We start from the raw sequence: 19,987 nt of genomic DNA on the forward strand, positions 1-19,987 counted from the left end.
ATTGTACAATCATCAGCGAAACGTCCCCACTTTTGACCTTACGATGCAAGGAAGATCATTGATGAAGCAACTGAAGATGGCTGGGCCGAGGACACTATCCTGAGGAACTCCTGCAGCGAAGTCCTGGAACTGAGGTGATTGACATCCAACAACCTCACCCATCTTGCTTTGTGCTAGGTATGAGTCCAACCAGCAGAGTTTTTCCCATGATTCCCAGTGAAACCAGGTTTCCCATGGCTGCTTAAAGCCACAATCGGTCAAATGCTGCTTTGATATCAAAGGCAGTCACCTCACCTCTAGAGCTCAGTTCTTTTTTCCATGTTTGGGCTAAGGCTATAACGAGGTCAAGAGTTGAATAGCCCTGTGGAACCCAAACTGAGCATCATTAGCAGGTTATTGCTGTGTAAGTGCCACCTGATAGCATTGTCGATGACCTCTTCCATCACTTTGCTGATGATCTAGAGTAGATTGATCGGGCAGTAATTGACCGGGTTGGATTTGTCCTGCTTTATTTGGACAGGACAAACCTGAGAAATTTTCCACATTGCCAGGTGGATGCCAGTTTGCACCTATATTGGAACAGTTTGGCTAGGGCCGCGGCTAATTCTGGAGCACAAGTTTTCAGCAGTTTGGCGGAAATGTTGCCAGTGCCCACAGCCTTTGCAGTCTGCAGTGCCTTTAGCTATTTCTTGATATCATGTGGGGTGAATAAGATTGGCTGAAGACTGGCATCTTGAAGCTGGTGAGGAGGCCTTGATGTATCATTCACTCAGCACTTCTGGCTGAAGATGTTTGCAAATGCTTCAGCCATCTCCTTTGCACTGTTGTGCAAAGCATTTGACGATGCCAATATTTATTGAGCCTCCTCCTCCAATTAGTTGTTTAATTGTCCAGCTCAATTCATGACTCAATATGGCAGGACTGCACAGCTTAGATCTGATCCATTGGTTGTGGGATTGCTTGGCTCCGTCTATCGCATGTTGCTTCCACTGACCGGCAAAGCAAGTAGTCCTGTGTTTTGACAACTGCTTTTTATGTATGCCTGATGCTGTTCTTGACATGCCCTCCTGCACTCTTCATTGAATAAGGGTTGAAACTTGGCTTGATGGTAATGGTAGAATGAGGACTATGCTGGACCATGAGGTTACAGATTGTGGTTGAATACAGTTCTGCTGCTGCTAAAGACTCACAGCACCTCATGGTTGCCAGTTTTGAGTTGCTAGAACTGTTCGAAATCTATCCCCATTTAGCATGGTAGTAGTCCCACACAACACGATGAAGGGCATCCTCAATGTGAAGATGGGACTTTGTCTCCACAAGGACTGTGCGTTAATCATTCCCACCAATATAGTCATAGACAGATGCTTTTGTGTCAGGTGATTGGTGAGGACGAGGTCAAGTAGGTCTTCCCCTCTTGCTGGTTCCCACATACCTACTGCAGACCCAGTCTAGCAGCTATGTCCTTTAGGGCTCGGCCAGAAGTGGTGCTACCGAGCCACTCTTGGTGATGGGCAAAAAAGTCCCACACCCAGAGAATATTCTGTGCCCTGGTGACCCTCAGTGCTTCTTCCAAGTGGTGGACGTGGAGGAGTACTGATTCATCAGCCAGGAAGTTGGGGGGTGGTGGGGAGAATGGGCAGTAGATAGTATTCACCAGGAAGTTTCCTTGCCCATGTTTGACTTGATGCCATGAGACTTAATTGATTCGGAGTCAATGCTCAGGAATCCGATGGCAACACTCTCCTGACTTTATACTACTGTGTCACCACCTCTGATGGGTCTGTCCTGCCAGTGGGACATCAGTGGGACAGGGCATACCCAAGGCTGGGGATAGTGGTGTCTGTGACATTACCTGTAAGGTATGATTCTGTGAGTATGGCTATGTCAGGTTGTTGCTTGACTAGTCTTTGGGACAACTCTCCCAAATTTGGTACAAGCAATCAGATGTCAGTAAGGGCAACTTTACATGGTCGACTGGGTTTGGTGGGCCATTGACATTTCCAGTGCCTAGGTCAATGCTGGGTGGTCGTCTTTAATTCCTTTTTGACTTTTCTGTAGCAGTTTGATACAACTGAGTGGCTTGCTAGGCCTTTTCAGAGGGCATTTAAGAGTCAACCTCATTGCTGTTGGTCTGCAGTCACGTAGGCCAGGCCAGATAAGGATGGCACATTTCCTTCCCTAAAGCACGTTGGAGAACCAAATGGCTTTTTACAACAATTGACTATGGTTTACTTGTCACCATTACTGAGTCTAATTTTTAATTTCAGATTTATTAACTGAATTCAAATTCCACCGGTTGCTGTGGTGGGATTCAAATCCGTGTTCCAAGAGCATTAACCTTGAATTAATTTTCTTTCAACTTTCATAAACCCTATTACTCGAGGAGTCAAAGCTATTTATAGATTTTTGTAGGTGATTGACATTTTTCATATCTAAATAGAAGCTAAACTACAAAGTTTTGGAAATATTCCTTTGAAGTACTTTACCTGTGAACACAGCAACATAACCAATTCTACGACAGAGGTACTAGACTTCATACACACCAGGCCTGCAAAAGATTACAAATAAATTTATTTAAAGCAAGTTGTGATTAACTTAAAACAGAAGAGATGGTACATTCTAGAGTGCAACAACTAGCCCAGTAGCATGCAAGATAGCAGAATTTTAAATAGCATGGGTAACCAAATATAAAAATTCACACACTATTGGGCCATCATATGTGCCTTGAAATCACGTGAAGTTAGCAGGCTAAATGAAGAGGGTAGAGAGAGCTTTGTAACAGGTATAGGTAAAACTTGCAAAGATTAGAAAAACTGCAGCTAAATAACAATTTTACACATTTACCCAACCTCTTTAAACACATTGGAAGAGAAAGAAAAACTATAAGCCAATTAGCTTAATGTCAGTGATGGGAAAAATGCTGGTACTCAAAAATGTAATAAAAAATAGAAAGGTAAACAAAAAGTGGTTTTAAAAAATATATAACAGAAAAGCATTTAGAAACTGAAAATATAAGTTAGCATCGATTCCAAAAGGGGTAATACTTAACTGAATTCTTTAAAAAGTAACAGAAAGGGGGAAAAAGACTTGCATTTATATAGCATCTTTCACAACCACCAGATGACTCAAAGCACTTTACAGTCAATTAAGTACTTTTTGAAATGAGTTAACTGTTGCCCTGTGGGAAACATGGCAATCAATTTGCACACTGAAAGTTATCAAAACAGCAATGTGATAATGACCAAATAATGTGTTTTTGTGATGTTGATTGAGGGATAAATGTTGGCTAGGTCACCAGGAGAACTCCCTTTCTCTTCTTCGAAATTGTGTTAGATCTTTTATATCCAAGAGGGGGCAGATTAGTTTAAAATCTCATCCAAAAGATGGTATCACAGTGCAGCACTCCTTCAGTGCCGCGCTACGTGCCAACCTAGATTGCTGCATTCACGTTCTAAACCCACAACCTTCTGATTCAAAGGTGAGGATGTTTTCAACTGTGCTATGGCACAGGGTAGATAATGTAATGAAGTGGGTACAATATATTGAGATTTCCAAAATATCTCTGATAAGGTACCACAATCATGACTAAAGTCAGAGCATGTGGAGTCAACAGGCAAGTAACAGAATTGATATCAAGCTGGCTAATGACTGAAAACACAGTGTTAACGGTAGTTATTCAGATTGGCAAATAGTGGAAGTGCTGTTGGGTACTGGGACCACTGCTAGTCACCATTGATATTAATGATTTGAGAATTAGAAGTACAATTTCAAAATTTGTGAACAATACCAAATCGTAAGGTGCAGTCAAAATAAAAGAAGCAATTGTCAAAATAAAAGAAGAAATTAATAAACCTGCAGAATGGGTGCGCAACTGGCAAACTAACTTCAGTATAGCCAAGTGTGAGGCCACATAGTCCTTGGCAAATAAGGACAAGAAACTTAGCTGCACAGACATGGGGTTGGAGGCTGGGTAGGGAGCAAAATTTGAAAGTAAGTCAACTCCTAAAGCTTTTCTGGCTCCGAGCAACCTTGCCAGAGGTGGGGTCTAGACAGCAGCAACTAACTGCCTGGCAGGAGGGTTAGCCATACAGGCTAATTAAGAGACTAATTGGGGGAAATCTTCTGATGCTGCTGGGATCTTCCCAGCATCAGAATGGAGCCCTGTGACAGGCTGGGGGCATCAACACTTCCTTTGAAACCCCAAGCACGAAGCAGCTGGGATGAGAAGACCACAGCGTGGCCACAAGCTTTCCACTGGAGGGGTCTCCCCTCCGCAATGATCACCCAACAGTGGCTATTCTTTATTTTTAAATTTTCTGAATGCTTCAGAGTGCACGTCCATTTTGAGGCATTGTCAGTAGAGCCTACCTCTCTTAGTGGGGCTTTCAGCCATCTAAGAGTTTCAGGCCTTCTGGAACCTGCCTGCTGTCCTTAATTCAGTGGCAAATGTGGAAATGCAGGTTAATTGGTGACGTACAATAAGATTGTGCTGCCATGCAGCCAGCTGACACCAGCAGAGTCAAAACCCACTTTTGGTCCCGACTGCAGAAAAATTGGTAAGATTCCATCTTAAGTGTCCAAATGAGGTAGAGGAACAGAGGAACCTCAGGGATACAGATACACAAATCACTGAAAGCAGTGCTGCAGGCTCATAAAGCCATAAATGAAGCAAACTAAGCACTGGGGTTCACTTCTAGAAGAATATAATTGAAAATCAGAGAACTTGTGCAGAAACCTAGTTAGGCCACACTCGGAGAGTGAATTGTTCTGCATGCTTGCCCTGTTATCAAAAGCATATAAAGGCAATGGAGAAGATACAAAAAAAAATTGCAAGAATTATACCAAAACTGAGAGGCATTATCTATCAGGAAAAATTGAACAGAGAAAAAGGAAGACTGAGAAAATGTGAAGTGTAGCTGAGACGAATAGCATAGATGGATTTGAACGGAAGCTAGAGAAACACATGGGGGAAGAGGGGTATACAAGAATATGTTGATAGGGATAGATAAAGAAGGGTGGGAGGGGGCTTGGGTGGAGCATAAACATGAGCATGGGCCTGTTGGACCAAATGGCATGTGCTGTAATACTTAGTAAAAACAAGCAGTGAAACTCTCAGCATTATCATCAGGATGCTTTGGTGTACTAGAATGCAAAAGCTTCCATCATTCTGAGTTGTCATGCCAAAAGAGTCATGTTTATTTGAAAGTAGGCAGACTGTTTCAGATCAATGCCTTATGGGTTATTTCAAAAGAAACCAAGAGATGTCGGCCCAAGAAATTACCACTGCACAAGCAGAGTACATTGTAAAGTCATTGGTGGGCGTTATCCTGTCAGGAAGTACACAAAACTATGAACTCCATTAGTTAATATCCTAAAATTGCTTTAGCAGTGATTTATCTTTGTTCCAAAATCAAACAACTGCCTAGATGGACACTAAATGTTCATGCTATTTCTTTTTAATGGTAAAAACAAGGGGCAATTGATAAAATGATGGCACAATGATTTCCTGAGGGAAGTAAAAGTCATCTAAAATTTTGGCACAAAATGCATAAAGCTTGCAGACTGTCAAAGAATGCGCGCGCCCCGGATAGGGATCAAGCAGAAAACTTTCCAGTGGCAGAAGTCATTTCTGGCTCAAATTAAGATGGCTGTGGCTGCTGGAGGCCAATCATCTTATCCCTAGGATATCACTGCAGGAGTTCCTAAGGGCAGCAATCTCGGCTCAAACATCTTCAGCTGCTTCAGCAATATTCTTCCATCCATGATGTTAGAAGTGGACCTGTTTGCTAACGATTGCACATTGTCCAACCCGAATACCAATTCCGCTGTTAATGAAGCAGTCCATGCCCATATGCAGCAAGACCTGGGCAAAATCCAAATTTGGAATGATACATGAGAAGTAATATTCACAACACACAAGTGCCAGCTCCAAAGACATAGTCTAACCGCTACCTCCCCTGACAATTAATGGCGTGGCCATTGTCATACCCTCCACCAACACCGTTGGAGGTTACCATAGGACAGTCCATGCCGGCTCTGAGATCTGTTCAGCTGGTCCCACTTCTCTGCCTTTTCCCTGTAGCCCTGCATTTTTTCCCTCTTTAGCTACTTATCCAATTCCCATTAAAAAGCCACAATTGAATCTGCCTCCAATACACTCTCAGGCAGTGCATTCCTGATTGTTGCATGAAAAAACCATTAACCAGAAACTCAGCTAGGCCAGCCACGTAAAAATAACATATGGAATAGGAGCAAAAATAGGGTGTTTAGCCCCTTGAGCCTGTTCCACCATTTAATAAGATCATGTCTGATCTGATTGTGGCCTTAACTCCACTTTCCTGTCTGTCCACCATTGGTTCGAAATAAAAGCACAGGAGTTCAAAAAAATAATAATCGTTCACTCCCTTGTAGATCAAAAATCTGTCTAACTCAACCTTGATATATATTCAATGACTCAAACCCCTCCTACTCTCTTGGGTAGAGAAATTCAAAGATTAATGACCCCCTGAAAAAATAAATTCCTCCTTACCTTCCTCTTAATTCTGAAACTGTGCCCCCTAATTCTAGATTCTCCTATGAGGGGTAACATTTTCTTAGCATCTACCCTTAAAATATTAATAGGCCCAAATTGCTCAATCTCTCATCCCAGGGGCGGAACTTAATGCCTTCCCCCAAGGTAGATTTGGAGGTGAGGGTGGTAATTTGACCAGGAAGGAGGGTGACAGGTGGGGGCCCCACTACCTTCCCATCTCTGCCCCGATTAAGTCCAGGGTGGGACAGCATGTGGGCAATGTAGGTGCCTTACCAAGGGACTTAGCATTGGGAAGGGGGGTGCCCACTGAGAGTCACCCCATGCCCTTGCAGCGGACCCACCCCCTTCCCTGCATACCCCATCCCAGCCTGACTCATCTGTAGCCTGGGTCCATCACTGGTCGCGGGCCTCTGGTGTGTGCACTGCTGAAAGCTGCCACCACTTCCACTGCTGCTGCCTATAATGGACAGCTGCCAGCCTCTGATTGGTCAACAGCTCTTGAGGGGTGGGATTTCTTCCCACAAGATCCTTGATCCCGGAGAAGGCCCATTGCTGGCCAATTAAGTGCCTGATTGGCACTTACTACAACAGGCCTTCCCCAAAGGTGGTGGCGCGGGGCTCTCGACGCTAGAGCCCCACCGCACAGATTAAATATCACCCTCGGTATCAACCTAGTAAACCTTTTCCCAAGTACCTCCAGCGCAGGAATATCCCACTAAGTAAGGAGACCAAAGCTGTATGCAGTGCTTTAGATGCAGTTTCACCGATGCACTGTACAGTTGTGGCAAGACTTCCCTACTTTTATACTCCATATCTCTTGCAATAAAGGACAACATTGCATTTACCTTGCTATTTACTTGCTGTACTCATATGCTAACTTTTTGTGATTCATGCACAAGGACACTCAGTTTCTCTGTACCAGAGCATTCTGCAGTGTCTCTCCTCTTACTCTGCCTCTTATTCTTTCTGCCAAAGCGGATCACTTCAGATTTTCCCACATTATACTCCATCTGCCAAGTTTTTGCCCACTCACTTAACTTATTCACATCCCTTTGCAGACTCTTTGTGTCTTCCTAACAATTTGCTTTCCTACCTATCTTTGTACAGTGACCAAATGTGACTACAATACACTTGACAACTCAATCTAAGTGATTAATACAGGTTGTAAATAGTTGAGACCCTAGCACTAATCCGTGTGGCACCCCACTAGTCTGCCAAACTGAAAATGACCCATTAATCCGGATTCTCTGTTTCAAACACAATTTTCCTTTCACAAAATCATGTTGACTCTGCCTGATCATATTATGCCCTGCTACTGCCTCTTTAATAAAGGATTCCAGCATTTTCCCAAAGACAGATGTTAGGCTAACTGGCCTATAGTTTCCGGCTTTCTGTCTCCCTCCTTTTTTGAACAAATGTGTTACATTTGCAGTTTCCAGTCTGCCAGGACTTTTCCAAACTTTGGAAATTTTGAAAGATTACAACTAAAGCATCCACTATATCTGCTTTAAGGTCCTAAAGATGCAGGCCATCAAGTCCAGGGCATTTGTCAGTCTTTCGTCCCATTAGTTTTCCCAGTACTTTTTCCTTCGAGTAATTACAATTGTTTTAGGTTCCTCCCTCCCTTTCATCCCATGTTTTCTACTTTTGGGATGCTTTTTGTGCATTTTACTATGAAGACAGGTAACAGGTACAAAATATTTCTTTAAAGCCTCTGTCATTTTCTCATTTCCCATTATTAATTCCTGAGTCTCACCCTCTAAGGGACCAATACTCACTTTAGCTACTTTTTTTCTTCCAACATGCTTAAAGGTTTTACTGTCTGTTTTTATGTTTATTGCTAGTGTTCTCTCATAGCCTATTTCTCCCTCTTAATATATATATTAGTCATCCATTGCTTGTTTTGTAAATTTTCCCAATCTCCTGGCCTGCCATTAATCCTCACTGCATTGTATGCATTTTCTTTCAATTTCACAGAAACTATACAGTGCAGAAAGCAGGCATTTGGCCCTTCGAATGTGCACTAGCTCTCTGAAAAAGCATTCTATCTAGTCCTCCTCCTCTGCCTTATTCCAGTAACCTTGCACATTCTCTCTTTTCAGATAGTAATCCAATTCCCTTTTGAATGCTTCAATCAAACCTGCCTACACTATCCTCTCACAAAATTCGTTCTAGACTCCAGCCACCCTCTAGGAGACAAAAATTTTCCTCACATCACTATTATCCCTTTTGCCAAGTATTTTTTATCTGTGCCCTTGGGTGGGAGCAGTTTCTCACTACTTACCCTGTCCGTACCACTCAGGATCTTGAATACCTCTATCAAGTCTCCTCTCAGCCTTCTTTTCTCCAAGGAAAACAGTTGCAATCTCTCAATGTATCCTCATAGATACCATTCTTTACCCCTGGAATTATTCTTGTGATTCTCCTCTCTAATCTCTCCAAAGCCTTCACATCCTTCCTCAAGTATGGCATCCAGAACTGGACACAGTGCTCCAGATGAGGCCTAACTAGTGTCTTATACAAATTCAACATGACCTCCATACTTTTATACTCAATGCCTCTATTAAGAAAGCCTAACATATATTATGCTTTATTAACTGCTCTCTTAACATGCCCTGCCATCTTCAATGGCTTATGCACACGTACACCGAGGTCCCTCTTTTACTGCACCTCCTTTAGAGTTTCTCCCTTTATTTTATACTGTGTCTCCATATTATTCTTGCCAATGAATCACTTCACACTTCTCTGCAGTGAACTTCAACTGCCATTTGTCTGCCCAATCCACCAACATGGCTATGTCCCTTTGATGCTCATGACTGTCCTCATCACAGTTGACAACGTTTCCAATCTTTATATCATCTGCAAATTTTGAAATCATGCCCTGAGCACCACAGTCTAGGTCATTAATATATATTAGGAATAGCAAAGTTTCCAACACTGACCCCTGGGGAACTCCACTACAAACCTTCCTCCAATCTGAAAAACAACCATTTATCACTACTCTGTTTCCTGTTACTCAGCCAATTTCTTATCCAAGTGCCTACTTTCCCTTTTGTTCAATGAGCTAGAATTTTGCTCACAAGTCTGCTGATTGGCACTGTCTCAAATGCCTTTTGAAAATCCATATACACCACATCAACAGCATTGAACTTATCAACCTTCTCTGTTACCTCCTCAAAAATCTCCAGCAAATTAGTTAAAAATGGTGTTCCTAAATGAATCCATTTTGGGTTTCCTTAATTATCCTGCACTTGTCTAAGACTATTGATTTTGTCCTGAACTATAGTTTCCAGAAGTTTCCCTACCACTGAAGTCAAACTGACTTGATCTGTGGTTGCAGGCTTTAGCCTTGTATCCCTTTTTGAACAAGGGTGTAAACATTTGCAATTCTCCAGTCCCCTGGTACCACCCGTGTCTAAGAAGACTAGAAGATTATCATTAGTGTCTCGGCAATTTCCACTCTCACTTCCCTCAGTACCCTTGGATGCATCTCATTTGGTCTTGGTACCTTTTCTATTTTAAGTAAAGATAACCTTTCTAAAACCTCCCCCTTCTCAATTGTAAATTCCTTGAGTGTACCAGTAACCTTCTCTCTCAACTCAGCCTGGGTATCATTTTCTTCCTTTGTAAAACAGATGCAAGTATTAGTTGCTATTTCTCCTGCCTCCACGTGCAAATCCCCTTTTTTTATCCCTAATTGGCCTTGCTCTTTCTTTTACCACCCTTTTATTATTTATGTGCTTATCGAAGACCTTGGGATTCCACCACCGCCACACCGCCCCCCCCACCCCCCCCCCCCCCCCCCACCCCCCACCCCTTCATGTTAGCTGCCAGTCTCTTTTCATACTCTCTCCTTGCTTTTCTAATTCGTTTTTTACTTCCCCTCTAGTCCTTCAGTATTCAGCCTGGTTTTCTACATGATACCTATGTATGTGCACTTCTTCCTTTTCATCTTCACCTCTATCTCGCTATTCATCTCGGGTGTTCTAGATTTATTTGGCCTACCTTTCCCCTTCAAGGGAATATACCTTGACATTGCTTGCAATACCATTTCTTTGAAGGTAGCCATTGTTTAGCCACTGTCTTTTCTGCCAACATTTGATTCCAACTCTCTCAACTCAGATGCATTCTCACCCCATCAAAATTGGCTTTCCCTCAATTAATTATCCCTTCTCTGGATTGTTCCTTGTCCTTTTCCATGGCCAACCTAAACCTTCTCATACAATGGTCACTGTCCCCTAAATGCTCTCCCACTGATATTTGATCCACTTCGGCCAACGCACACCCCAGAAACAGGCCCAACAGTGCCTGTCCTCTCGTTGGACTGGAAACATACTACTGCAGAAAATTATCTTGAATACATTGCAAGAACTCTTGCCCCTCTTGTCCCCTTGCACTATTCCTATCCCAGTCTATATTTGGATAATTGAAATCCTCCATTATAATTACTCCATAATTCTTGCACCTCTCTGTAATTTCTTTGCAAATTTGTTTCACTACATCCTTTCCACTAGTTGGTAGTCTATATATTACACCGATCAGTGTTATTGGGCCTTTTTCATTCCTTACCTCTAGCCAGAAAGATTCCGTCCTTGACCCCTCTGGAACATCCTCTCTCTCCAGTACTGTAATGCCATCTTTATTCAATACTGCCACTCTTCCCAACCCCTTTTCCTTCCTTCCTGTCTCTCCTATCTTGTACCCAGGAATATTTAATGCCTAGTCCTGCCCTTCTTTGGGCTAAGTATCTGTTATAGTAATATCATAATTCCATTTGCCAACCTGTGCCTGTAGTTCACCAATCTTATTAACCACACTCTGTGCATTCACATACATGCACATTAACCCTGATTTAGGCTTTTTTCACTTTCTCTCTTACTCTGACCCGATCTAATGACTTACTATTGCCTACTCTAATTCTATCAAACTCTCCAAGCACTCTGTTTACCTTGATGCTATTCTGTGATATATCCTCCTTATCAGTTAACATTTCACTACTTCCCACTGCCAGTTTCTCTTCTCTCCGGGGTGAATTTCCACTCAGGTTCCCATCCCCCTGTCAATCTGGTTTAAACACTCCACAGCAGCACTAGCAAACCTCCCAGCAAGAACATTAGTCCCAGTCTTGTTAAGGAGTAGACCAAACTTCTTGTACACGTCCCACCTGCCCCAGAACTGGTCCCAAAGCCTCAGAAATCTAAAGCCCTCCCTCCTAATCTGTTTCTCCAGCCACCCGTTGAGCTGCTTAATTTTTCAATTTTCATGTTCACTAGCACGTGGCACTGGGAGTAATCCTGAGATCACGGCTCTTGAGATGCTAGTTTTTAGTTCCTTTCCTAACTCCCTAAAGTCTGCTTTCAGGGCCTTATCCCTTTTCCTAGATAGTCATTGGTCTCAGCTGTTCACACCACCCCCCCAAAAATGTACTGCATTAACCCTGGCACCAGGGAGGCAACCAATCTGCTACCATTCTTAACTTCCTTTGTTAGCCATGGATGGTGCATCTTTCTTATAGAGTCTATTTTTCGCAATGGAATATATCTTTGTTGATAGTCATGAAATACCTCCCTTATACATCTGCCACTGTTTCTTTGCCATCTTATATCAAGTTGTCGAGGTCCATGTAGGTGCCAAAGACACAGGCAGGAAAAAGAAAGAGGCTCTGCATAGTCAATAAGAGGAGCGAGGCACCAAATTAAGCAGAGCCTCAAAGATAATAATCTCTGGATTATAGTATAACCTGTGTGCAAATTGGCATAGGGCAAATAAAATTAGAGCAATGGATGTGCGGCTCAAAGACTGGTGTGGGAGAAGTGGATTCCAGTTCATGTGGCACTGGCACCAGCACTGGGGACAGTGTGGGCTGTACCATTGGGATGGTCTACACCTGAACCATGCTGGGACTGGTGCTCTTGTGAACTGCATAACTAGGGAAGTAGAAAGTGTTTTAAACTAAATGGTAGGGGAAAGGGGTCATATGTGGGAGGATGTGGTATATTAAGGAGTAGAGACAAGGTAAGAAAGGAAGGTATTAATATAGGAGATGATAAACTGGCCGTGGCAGGAAGGGGCAGAGTACACAAAAAGCACAAGCTTTAGAGCAAGTCCACAGATAAGGCTGGAGGTTACAAAAATAATAAATGGGCAAAACTTAAGGCTCTGTATCTGAATGCACATAGCATTCGAAACAAAACAGATCAACTGATAGTACTTATTTACCTCTATTTGCACTATCTAATAACTATTACAGAGGCATTGCTGCAGGATGACATAGATTGGGACCTGAATATTGAAGCGCATGTGGCATTTAAGAAGGATAGGAAGGTAGAAAAGGTGGAGAGGTGGATCTGTTAATTAAAGGCGACACCAGCACAGAGAGGGATGACCCAAGTTCAGGAAACCAGGGTATAAAAGCAGTTGGGTTAGAGATGAGAAACGATAACGACAAGTCACTTATGGGAATCGTGCACAGGCCCCCTAGCTGCAATCACACAGTAGGACAAGGTATCAAAGGAAAAACAGTGGGAGCTTGTCAGAAAGGTATGGCGATTATCATGGGGGATTTTAATCTACATATAGGCTGGAAAAATCAAATGGGTAAAGGTAGCCTAGATGATGAATTTATTAATGTTTTCAGGATAATTTCTTAGATCAGCACATTCTGGAGCCAAAGAAGCAAGCTATACTCGACCTGGTATTGTCCAAGGATTAATTAGTGACCTTATAGTGAAGGTGCCCCTAGGTAGCGGTGATTATAATATGATTTGAATCTTACATTCAGTTTGAGGGAGGGGAGAGTAGGTCTAAGACTATTTATTATTTCTAACTTAAATAAGGGCAATTATGGGGGCATGAAAGCAGAGCTTGCAAAAGTGAACTGGCAATTTAGATTAAGAGATAGGTCAATAGAGGTGCAGTGGCAGAAATTTAAGGGGATATTTTAGAATACACAGAATAGATACATTCCAACGAGAAACAAAAATTCCAAGGGGAGGACCACCATTCAAGATTAACTAAAAAAGTTAAAGATAGTATCAAACTTAAAGAAAAAACATATAATCATGCAAAGGTGAGTGGCAGGTCAGAAGATTGGACAGAATATAAAAACAGCAAAGGAGGACTGAAAGATTAATAAGGAGGGGAAAATTAGATATGAGAGAAAGCTAGCTAGAAATATAGAGGCACATAGTAAGAGTTTCTATCGATATTTTTTAAAAAAAGAATTAACAAAATGAGCGTCGGTCCTACAAAAGTGAGGCTAGGGAATTAATAATGAAAAATAAGGAGATGGCAGATAAATTGAACTGGTATTTTGCATTGGTCTTCACTACAGAGGATACAAGTGACATCCCAGAAATAGGTGTAAATCAGGAATTGGAAGGGAAGAAGGAACTCAAAAAAATCACAACCACCGGGGAAGTGGTACTTAGCAAATTACTGAAACTACAAGTTCACAAGTCCCTGGGTCCTGATGAATTTCATCCTAGGATCTTAAAATAAGTGACTAGTGAGATAGTTGGTATGCTGGTTTTAATTTTCCAAAATTCATTAGATTCAGGGAAGGTTCCATTAGATTGGAAAATAGTGAATGTAAGTCTTTTATTCAAAAGGGACGGAGACAGAAAGTAGGAAATTACAGGCCAGTTAGCTTAACATCTGTCATAGGGAAAATGTTAGAAGATATTATTAAAGACGTTTTATGGCAGGACACTTAGACAAATTCAAGGTAATCAGGCAGAGTCAACATGATTTTGTGAAAGGCAAATCATGTTTAACTAATTTATTAGAGTTCTTTTTAGAAGTAACATGTGCTGTGGATAAAGGGGAACCGGTGGATTTACTGTACTTAGATTTCCAGAAGGTATTTGATCAAGTGCCACAGCAAAGGTTACTGTGGAAAATAAGAGCTTGTGATGTAGGGTGTAACATATTGGCATGGATAGAAGATTGCCTAGCTAACAGAAAGCAGAGTAGGCATAAATGGGTCATCTTTTGGATGGCAGGATGTGATGAGTGGTGTGCCACAGGAATCTGTGCTGGAGCCTAAGCTCTTCACAATTTATATAAATAATTTGGACGAAGGGACCGATGGTATAGTTGCTAAACTTGCTTATGACACAAGGCTAAGCAGGAAAGTATGTTGGGAAGAGGACATAAGGAGGCGACGAAGAGATATAGATAGGTTAAATGAGTGAGCAAAGATCTGGCATATGGAGCATATTGTGGGAAATTGTGAAATTGCTCATTTTAGCAGGACGAATGAAAAATAAGCATATTATCTAAATAATGAGAGATTGCAGGGCTCGGAGGTGCAAAGGGATCTGGGTGTCCTAGTGCATGAATCACAAAAGGTTAATATGCAGGTGCAGCAAGTAATTAGCAAAGCTAATAGAATGTTATTGTTTTTTGCAGGGGGAATTGAATGCAATAGTTGGGAGGTTATGCTTCAGTTATATAGGGCATTGGTGAGGCCACACCTGGTGTAGTGTGTACAGGTTTGGTCTCCACTGAGATGAGGAGAAGTTTTTTCTCTGAAAGGGCTGAGAGACTTTGCAATTCTCTTCCTCAAAAGGTGGTTGAGGCAGAGTCTTTGAATAACTTAAAGGCAGAGGTAGATAGATTCTTGATAAGCAAGGGGCTTAAAGGTCATCGGGGGTAGGCAGGAATGTGGAGCTGAGGTTAAAATCAGATCAGCCCTGATCTTCTTGAATGGCGGAGAAGGCTGGAGGGGCCGAGTGGCTCACTCTTGCTCCAATTCGTATGTTCATATATTCATAGTTTCCTTTGCTGTGGCCCAGAATGCCTTAGCAGAAGATCATCCCAAAGTGTAGCCTATTCTATTCCCTGCATCAATCACTCTTGTGTTTTTTTTCCCACACATAGAAAGGCCTAGTTGGTGGGATTGACACAGACATATATTATACGTCCAGTAAGACAGGATTGAAACAACCCAAACTCATTTATGTGCTAGCTTTAAAGATAGTACAGAAAAGGAATTGTCATACTATAACTCTGGGTTGGAGTTAAATCCATATACCAAAACTACAAGAAGAATCTACAAAACTACTGTATCACCCCATTTCCCCTACAAATTCATTTTCCAAGAAGAATATAGGAATGTATAATAAATACTACATTAATAAACTAAAATACATCTAAATTCCTGCTTTGATTGACTTGAGTTACAAACCCTGTAGAGACTGATAACCGTAACTGACTGGAAGGATCACACGACAAGATTTCAAGTTTTAAGACTTTTACCATAACAAACAAACTCAAAATAACATTGATTAAACTCTATTTTTTGTAGGCAGTTTCTTGACCACAAACATTTCCCCCATTTAACTTTTAAAATGACTGAAAATTGCCCACCAATGGCTGTACTTTACTCTGTCCCTTAAATAGACAATTCATTCTCCAGGAACCGGTCCAAAGCTATTCTCAGTTCTCAATGGCTTGCTTCCTCTTTCCTTTTCCAGCCGGATAACTTCAAATGCCCAAACTGACTTTCATGATGAGGGTTACGCTGGAGATTCCGCCCTCTAGCTAAATGCTGGCAGATCTTTTAAATCCTGACAAACTTGATCTCTTCAATGAGCGGAAGCTTCCACTCTCACTCTATGTGAACATTAGAGACTGGCTGCCTCTATCTCTTTGCTCTCTTTCCTTCTCTCTCTCTCAGATTCTTACTGACTGATCTGCCTGGGAGGTTCAAGGATATCCTAAGAAAACCCTGGAAGCCTATACTAAAATGGCTTTCTATGCCTTGTTCTCCTCTCAAAGTCCATCTCCATGATATTGTGAATCACATGGGCCTTGTAGCCAGAGAAAAATGCTGATTAACTATCTTCTAACCCCCAAATCAATTCTATCTTGGAATTAATTAGACATTTTAATGTATAACTGTTTATAAGGCCCGGCATTCTGAAGTAATCCCTTTGAGAATTGGAGAGTAACAGGCTAACAAAGCCAGCACAAATGGTCTGCTCATTGTCTTCAGGTGTGAATATCTTGCACCTTCTTCCCAGTAAAACAACTTGGGCCTCTCTCCCCAAAGCAACCAAGCCACCTAGGTTTCTTGTCAAGCAGGATTCGGAGTGGATCATATGACTCCCTTCAGGACTCCATTTTACCTTAAGTAGACAACCCCAAAACATAACAAACATACAATAAAAATGTAGACTATGCAATCTAAAACAAAAGAAAATGCAAACCTAATAAGTTATTTATATTAGTTGAACCCACACCATGGAAGTCCTAGTTTATGCTACTTTCAATAGAGAAGTATATTACTTTAAATACCACCGCAATTAAGTCTTCAAATTCTAATGGGCTTGGCTCATTACATATATTCCAAAACAAGGTTAAAGAAAACAATTGTGACCAAGTCCACTTTTATGTGAATTTTTCATAGCTTACAATTCGAGGAAAATAAATCTATGCCAAATTTTGTACGAAATGTATTTGTTAAAATAGGGACCACGTAGAAAATATGTTTTTCATAATGAAAGCAAATACAAGTCATTTACTATTCATTACTCAATCTTTGTAACTTTAGGGGTGCAACAGTGGCCCCTAAATCTCTGCAAATATAGTAGCCAAACCTGGTGTGATCTGCCATGTTAAGTTTTGACCTTTCCTTTCACAGCAATGTTATTTTTATATAATTATGCAATACACACGATAGTCATCAGGACTTTATCTGATAACATGGGGAAGGTATATGCTACATATGATGTATGACACAAAAGTCACTTGGCATTTCAAGGAAATTATTTTTTCAAGTACATTCTGCCAAATGTCAGAGAAAATGGTTTCCGTTGCAGCAGTTGAGAAATACAGGATTTCTGCCTCGAACGTGCTGATATGCAAGATTCAAAAGCTAAATGCTTTTATTAATCAGACATGTTGAGCGGTTTATTTACATCACTGATTTTCTCTGTGTATAATGACAGCACTGACCACATGTCTAAGGAACTAGGGAATGCAGAAAAGAGGGTGCATGACCTTTCTAATCAGCAGTATAATAGATGTAAAGTAATTACCTCTAAATGGCCCACATTGGCAGAGGACTAGTTTGCAGCTGGTGCTCAATGTCTTTCATTTTCTTGTGCTATACACTTGCTAATTAACTGCTGCATCCACTTTTTGTGATAAATTACTGCTTTGTAGAATATCACTAGTAAATCAATTAGAAAATGATTTGTACCAATAAATTATATTTGTGGCAGTTTCTGTTCTGTGAAATTCAAAATCTGTGTTCATAGTATGATGTTAGTATAATTAGAAAAACTAGAATGCATCTATGCTGTAAAGCAATGTTCAGTTTATGCAAACAGACTATCAGACTAAAACATATTGATTTATTAAGCTGTGTTTGAATAAATTTTAATTCAGGAAAGATTTTCTGTTGCTTGCAGTGACGTGTTAATCAGTCTTAATAAGCTGAGACACTAAATAGTATGAAGTTATTTTTTCATAAAAAGTTAAGTTCTACAACTTCATTTTAATCAGATATGCTAGGGTGTGAAGCAACAGGGCTATTCACTCAAGAATTACAAGGTTTTGAACTTTTTAATAATTTCTATTTTTAGGGGTTAATTCAACCTTGTAGAAAATGAAGAAATCTCATTGAAACCATGCTTCTAAGTGAAATCTAATCTGGTTCAGGTCTCTGATCAATTTTCATGCTGCGCTCTGTAACACTTAAACTAAGCATTCTATTATTAGGTCTTTCAAAAATAATTCTAATTTGTACTGCAATATAGATTTATTTTTATTTAATCGTTCAAGGGATGTGAGTAGGCCAGCAAGTATTACCCAACCCTAATTGCCCTTGAGGTGATGGTGAGCCATCTTCTTGAACTGCTACAGTCTGTGTGGAGCAGGTACACCCACAGTGCTGTTAGAAAGGGAGTTTCAGGATTTTGGCAAAGCGACAGTGAAGAAAAGCAATACAGTTCCAAGGCAGGATGATGCGGGGCTTGTAGGGGAACTCGCAGGTGGTAGTGTTCCCATGCATTTGCTGCCCTTATCCTTCTAGATGGTAGAGGAAGGTGGAAGATGCTGTTGTAGGAGCCTCGATGAGTTTCTGCAGTCCATCTTGTAGATGGTACACACCACTCTGTGCACCACCAACACACAGTGGTAGTACAGGTTTAATCTGGTGGATGGGGTGTGAATCAAGCAGGCTGCTTTGCCCTGGAATGTGCCAATCTTCTTGAGTGTTGTTGGTGCTGCACTCATCCAGGCAAGTGGGAACTAATCCATCACATTCCTGACTTGTGTCTATAAATGATGGATAGGCTTTGGGGAGTCAAGAGTTAAGTTACGCTCTGCAGAATTCCCAGCCTCTTGACTTGCTCTTGCAGTTACAGTATTTATATGGCTGTTACAGTTCAGTTTCTGGTCAATGGTAACCTCCAGGATGTTGATAATGGGAAATGAGATGGTAATGCCATCAAATGTCATGGGGAGATGGTTAGGTTCTCTCTTGTTGGATGTGTGTTGCCTGGCACTTGTGTGGCATGGAAGTTGCTTCCCACTTTTCAGCCCAAACCTGGAATATTGTCCAGAGCTTGCTGCATATGGACATGGACTGCTCCAATATCTGAGGATGTGCAAATGGCGCTGAACACTGTACAATCATCCATGAACATGTCCACTTCTGGTCTTATGATGGGCGGAAGGTCATGGATGAAGCAGCTGAAGGTGGTTGGGCCTGGGACACTACCCTGAGGAACTCTTGAAGCAATGTCCCAGGACTAAGATGTTTGACCTCCAACAACCACAATCATCTTTCTTTGTGCTAGGTGTAACTCCAGTGACTGAAGATGATTTCCATTGACTCCAGTTTTACTAGGACCCCGTGATGCCACATTCAGTCAAATGCTGCGTTGATGTCAACGGCAATCACTCTCATCTCACCTGTGAAGTTCAGCTCTTTCGTCCATGTTTGGAGCAAGGCTGTAATGAGTTAAGGGTTTGAGTGGCCCTTGGGAAATCTAAACTGTGTCAGTGAGCAGGTTATTTCTGAGTAAGTGCCACTTGATATCACTATCGGCAACATCTTCCATCACTTGCTGATGATCGAGATTAGACTGATGGAGCAGTAATTAGTCGGGTTGGATTTGTCCTTTGTTCTGTGTACGGGACATACCAAGATAATTTTCCACATTACCAGGTAGATGTCAGTGTTGTAGCTGTGCTGGAAATGCTTGGCTAGAGGCACAGCTAGCTCTGCAGCACAAGTCTTCAGTACTATTGCTGGAATGTTATCAGGGTCCCTAGTCTTTGCAGTATGTATTATCTTCAGCCATTTCATGACATCGCATGGAGTTAATCAAATTGCCTGAAGACATGCATGTATGATACTGGGGATCTCAGGAAGAAGCAGAGATGGTTCATCCACTCGATATTCCTGGCTAAAAGTGAATACAAATGCTTCTGTCTTGT

General features: G+C 41.5%; 1 protein-coding gene across 2 annotated transcripts in view; it reads right to left on the reverse strand.

The window, feature by feature from the left end:
• nbeaa (neurobeachin a) overlaps window positions 1-19,987 on the reverse strand; it is a 1,069,212-nt gene that overhangs the window by 579,098 nt on the left and 470,127 nt on the right. For both annotated transcript variants that reach the window (XM_041199054.1, XM_041199053.1), the window contains exon 34: window positions 2,487-2,548. In XM_041199054.1, the coding sequence (XP_041054988.1) occupies window positions 2,487-2,548 (62 nt within the window). The remainder of the gene's footprint in view (window positions 1-2,486; window positions 2,549-19,987) is intronic.

Source organism: Carcharodon carcharias, chromosome 11 (genome assembly GCF_017639515.1).
Source record: "Carcharodon carcharias isolate sCarCar2 chromosome 11, sCarCar2.pri, whole genome shotgun sequence".
Taxonomy (NCBI): Eukaryota; Metazoa; Chordata; class Chondrichthyes; order Lamniformes; family Lamnidae; genus Carcharodon; species Carcharodon carcharias.